Source organism: Dioscorea cayenensis, chromosome 18, assembly GCF_009730915.1.
Source record: "Dioscorea cayenensis subsp. rotundata cultivar TDr96_F1 chromosome 18, TDr96_F1_v2_PseudoChromosome.rev07_lg8_w22 25.fasta, whole genome shotgun sequence".
NCBI classification, from domain to species: domain Eukaryota; kingdom Viridiplantae; phylum Streptophyta; class Magnoliopsida; order Dioscoreales; family Dioscoreaceae; genus Dioscorea; species Dioscorea cayenensis.
Window position 1 is genome coordinate 1,984,760 of NC_052488.1, and position 5,206 is coordinate 1,989,965.

A 5,206-nucleotide genomic window follows, 5' to 3' on the forward strand; every position below is an offset into this window, starting at 1 on the left:
TAATTTTACATCCAAATTAAAACCATGACCAAAAATATAACAGTTTTTATATGATCTTTTAAGGATTTGATTAGAACTTTTAAAAATTCTTTCAATCTTAGGATAGTTATTTAAATTATTTTATTTCCTTATATTTATTTGCTATGTTTAGGTTTTTATTTCCATATTAATGTGAATATTATTAAAATGTCACAGCCAAAATAGCAATTTGAATTGGAGAGCTGAAAACCAAATCTTGGCCGTTCAAAAGAATCTCTACCTTCCGATTTGAGTGCTTCATCTAAAGGAGATATAAAAACAAACCCTAACTCGTCACCTTTCACACACTTTTGCTAAACATTAAGAAACTTCGGCAGAGGAGAGAGAGTGACCGAGGAAAGGAAGTCAAGGTCTCTTCTCTTTTTTTTTCTTTTTTATTATTATTATTATTATTATTATTATTATTATTATTGTTTTTAATGATTAGTGAATGTTGATCATCTCTAATTCTAGTTTTTTGTCTCTTCTTTTTTTTTAATTTTGAGATTGTTTATTAATTTAAATTTTGATTCAAATCAATAATATGGTTTATCACTTTATCATTAGAATTAATTGATACTTTAATTATAATGATCTAGTAGAATTAAAGTAGAGTTAAGCAAAGATTTTATATTGTGGGCTCCTTTTTTCTTATCCGGACCAATTAAAAATATGGATTACAAATCAATTTTTAATTTTTTGGCAAGCCTCTAATGTTAACAAATTGTGAATGAGAAGCAACAAACATGAAAGTACATAAATTTGATTGAGAATACAAACATTAGAAAACTCTAACTCTCATAATTCTACTTCCCCAATATCTTTCTATGACTTCTCTATGTTTGTAAATCAAAAACTTGATTTCATTTGATTTAAACTTTTGAAAACTCCATCATTTCACGCATGAAGCTCTTTTGAGATTAGCTTGTGCATATCTGAGTCATAACTATTCATATGATTCGGTCATTAATTTAATTGCTTTGATTTGTGTCTTTTTAAAGAATGAGAATCATAATTTTTTTTTAGTTTTGGAGTTTAAAGGCTCGGTTTCTTCACTTTAAAACATATATATATATTTTTTTAGAGTTTTTTTTTCTTTTGACATGTGAGGTGCGACCATCATTCAATAATTTTTTTTTTCTGGAGAAAGACATTTGCCAGATTGGGCTATAAATTTACAATAATACCCTCAACTTTCGCTAGAATCTCATTTTCCCATCTTTTGCATTTTAACCTTTTTAAAGCCATTTTTTTTTCATATCACACTGATTTCTTCACTTTTCATAATTTTTTTTTTTTGCAATTTATGCAAATAAAGCCCTAAAATTCTCACTTTTCATATATTTATTAAAACATGCAATAAAACTCAAAATTTTATATTTTTCACGTTTTCCCCTATGTTTTTTTTTACTACAACTCCCGAATTTCTTTCTTTATATATATATATATATATATATATATATTTTATTTTTCACTACCAGAAATTTTGCCAAAAAATAAAACGGAGGCTTTCTTACTTCTCACGTGTTTGTAGTAATTTCGCAGGCTAATTCAAAAATCTACTTTTACAGTCTTGTAATTTTCCATTTAAATCCTAAAATTTTTTCATCCTTTCTACAAATTCTGAAAATAGATCCTCAAGCTTTCACAATTTTTTTTTCACAAAAAAATCCCTTATTCTATTTTATCAATGGATTATTTCATGCTGAAAAGTTGAATGACTTCCTCAGCCAAGTGAAACAATACTAATTACAATACTAATTCATTCCTGTTATTTAATCATGTAATCTCCTTCCTTTTTATGTGAATTAACCATGCTCGATCGGTTTCTAACAAGGATTAAATAAGACAGTTTTTTTTCCTCTAGATCATGAATACTAACAACTTTAGAAAATATTCAATTCAAGTTACATACGGATCTTAAACACAATCATTGTATAATTAACCATCTTGTGACAATAATAATGCAAGCTTGACAGAGAAAATAATAATAATAGTTAGATCAAGCTTTAATCTATACGTGAGAAACCAAGGGTGTGTTTGCATGCAAATAAGGGAAGGAACTTCATGAATCGGCATGTGCATAAGAGATGGTTCATGCTATAAATTATATGTATCACAAAATATAAGCCTCTATAAATGCATCCATGACTTTTTTGAGGCAACGATTAATCCATACACTTTTTTGTTTTTGGTTTTTTTTTTGTTTTGTTTTTTTTTCTTTATCTTTTCTTTCCTCCTCCGTCAATCTTCTTTTTTCTTCACCCTCTTCTCTTTCTTTCTCTCGGTCTCCTTTTTTTTTCTGTCTCGTCTATCTCTCTCTTCCGATTTTTCTTGCTTCATTTTTCCCGAAGTCCGGGATAATTTTTAATAAAATTATACTTATCCACTCGTTTTTTTTAAATTATTATCAATCTTTTGGTTTTTTTATATATTATTGCCATATATTTTTTTCGCAAACTTCATGATTTTTCAGTGATTTATTTATTATTATTTTTTCGGATTTATATTTATTATTTATAATAAATTCAAATTTTCAAATCTCGAATTTATTGTTATTAAAAAAACTATTTTTTTATAATAAATCCAATTTTCAATTCTCGGATTTATTATTATCTTTTTTTTAAATAAAAAAAAATCCGATATCTCTCCTTCCTTATTATTTTTTTAGATTTACAAAAAAATCCGATCCGATCTTTTTTTTTTAAAATCCTAACAAGGATAAAATGGTTTATTATTTTTTTAACGAAAAAATTTAAAAATATAGAGATTATTTTTTTTCTTATCTCTTTCTTTTCGGATTTATCACTTTTTAATTTAAAAATCGGATCTTTAATCTTAACCTTCTCTTTGTTATTATTTATTTTTTTATTTTATTTATCCGATTAAAAAAATCTATATAAGTATTTTTTTTTTTTTATATATATCCAGTGTCATAAGGATAGATTGGAAGGGCATATTGGGTTATCTTCAAAGCACATATCTCTTGCTATGGAAGGTAAGTGATCCTGTCTCAAATATAGGTTTTTAGCTTCAGATTGATTTTGATATATGTAATGCAATTGTTTGCATTACTTAGTTGATTTTTAACATTTATTAGTTTCAAAAGTTTGCGTAATTTTTTTTTTTAGAGATTGAGAATTGATTAATGCAGTAATATAAGTTTAGGTTACAATTAAGATATTTCTTGGTTGATTTTCAGTGTTTTATAAAATTTAGTTTCTTGGTGGATTTGTTAGTATTTTTGACTCAATGTTCATTTTAGATATATTCAATGCTATATGGTTGGTGTTTCATTTGTTAATTTATAAGTTTATGGCTTTATATTTTGAATTAGAGATGTCGAATGCAGTACCTTATTGTTCTAATACTTGTTTGCATGAAATACTTAAATATGTTTTTTTGGGTTATATAATACACGCACTTGTTTATTGTTTTTTTTAGTAATTTTTGTATGATTTGAAATATGACTTCCAGGGTGCACTTTTTGTTTTTAATGATTTCCTTTAGTATGGTTTGAAACATGATTCACTTTAAGTAGGCGAATTTTATAGGCATATTTAGTGTGTTATAAAACAATATGAATAAATATGTTCTTAATTATCTTTTGGCATTTTGATATGATTATTAGTTAGTTAAGTTCTTTTTTAAAACTAATATGCTTTCAAAGTTGGTTGTAATAAATCAACACATGCTCCATAGATTTAACTAGTTAGTTATGTCCTTTATTGTACTCGAAGTGTGACTATAATTAAATGCTTAATTAGGTATGTTGTTAACATATTATTATCATCTTGATATAGTTGTTGTTTGCTTTAATTTTATGACTTTCATCTGTATATATTATGGTCATTATTTGGTATTATGCCTAAATTTTAATTTTCTTTTTCTTTATACTGAGAAATGCATGAGCTCTTAAATCTTACCTGCTCTCATACACCGTCCATCTTCTTCATTTCCTTATAAAATTTAGTTGATCACACACAGGTGGTGCTGGTGCTGGTGCTGGTGCAACTGAAGGTGGTGATGCCCACTTTGCCACAATGCAGAAGGCTTCCTCTCAAAATCATGCCAATCTAAAACAACAGATGCCAAATCAACCAGCACAGTTTCCATCAGCATTTGATCAAGTACAATCAGCACACAAGGAAGCATATACGGCATACTTGCAAGCACATACTTTGTACTTGCAAGCACAGTCCACGTACTGGCAAGCACAATATTTAGGAACACTGCAATCATCATCATCATCATCATCACAGCTACCTCCATCACCACCATTGCCTCCATTACCACCTTCAATGTCCATGACACCTCAATTGTCTGGATTTGGCCTCACATCCTCTTCCAACCAAGGTCCACCACAACAAATGCTGAATTCTAAACCATTGTTGTCATCACAACTGTCTTCTCCATTATGTTCAATGTCGATGCCAACTCAAACTTCGGCTTCAAACCAAGTTCCATTTTCTTTTCCTCTTCAACAGAAACTCCAACATAATGCAAGGAATCTTACTGAAAATGGTGGCAAACTTGGGTTAAACAGAATGGCAGCAACAACCTTGCGTCCAATGTCTACGGTGCAACCTCAGTTCTCTGGCCTCATGACTTCAGCTTCCAATCAAGATCAACAGATGCTGAATCTACAAGCACAGTTTGTAGACTTGCAAGCACAATTCAAGCAATTGTCATCACAACCACCTCCAGCACCACCACCTCCAATGTCTAGTGTGTCAACTCAGACTTTGTCTTCTAACCAAGTTCCATGTGCTATCCAATAGAATGGCATGCAGGAACCTTGCTGAAAGTGGTGGCATTGGTGATGATGATGATGATGACCTTTAAAGTACTTCTGGATATATAGACATCATATATGATTCTAGCTTTTTTGATGAACCTCTTCTAGGTGAAGTTTTAATCTAATAAAAATCTTATCTTACTTGGATAAGACAACCCTATGTTGGTTCAGCTATGATTCATCAAAGACTCATTCAAAGTTTGATTGATATTTTTGTTTTGTGATTTTTTTCAAAATAAACTGGATTATTTTCTCCATTTTCATTGTTTTGATGCATTGTATTGTATGAGAAAACTGTCATTTTTCTTTTTCCACTGTCATTTTCTTTAAAACTTAGTACTGGTATAGGAATATCAAATTTTAATAAACACATAAATAGCAAAAATACGT

General features: G+C 28.9%; 1 protein-coding gene across 1 annotated transcript; it reads left to right on the forward strand.

The window, feature by feature from the left end:
- The first annotated feature begins 344 nt into the window (after window positions 1–344).
- Window positions 345–4,987, forward strand: LOC120282612 (probable serine/threonine-protein kinase samkC). The gene is made up of 3 exons (XM_039289448.1): window positions 345–389; window positions 2,950–3,016; window positions 4,006–4,987. The coding sequence occupies exons 2-3, from the start codon at window positions 3,010–3,012 to the stop codon at window positions 4,797–4,799; spliced, it is 801 nt and encodes a 266-aa protein (XP_039145382.1). The 5' UTR covers window positions 345–389; window positions 2,950–3,009; the 3' UTR covers window positions 4,800–4,987.
- Window positions 4,988–5,206: the final 219 nt, after the last annotated feature.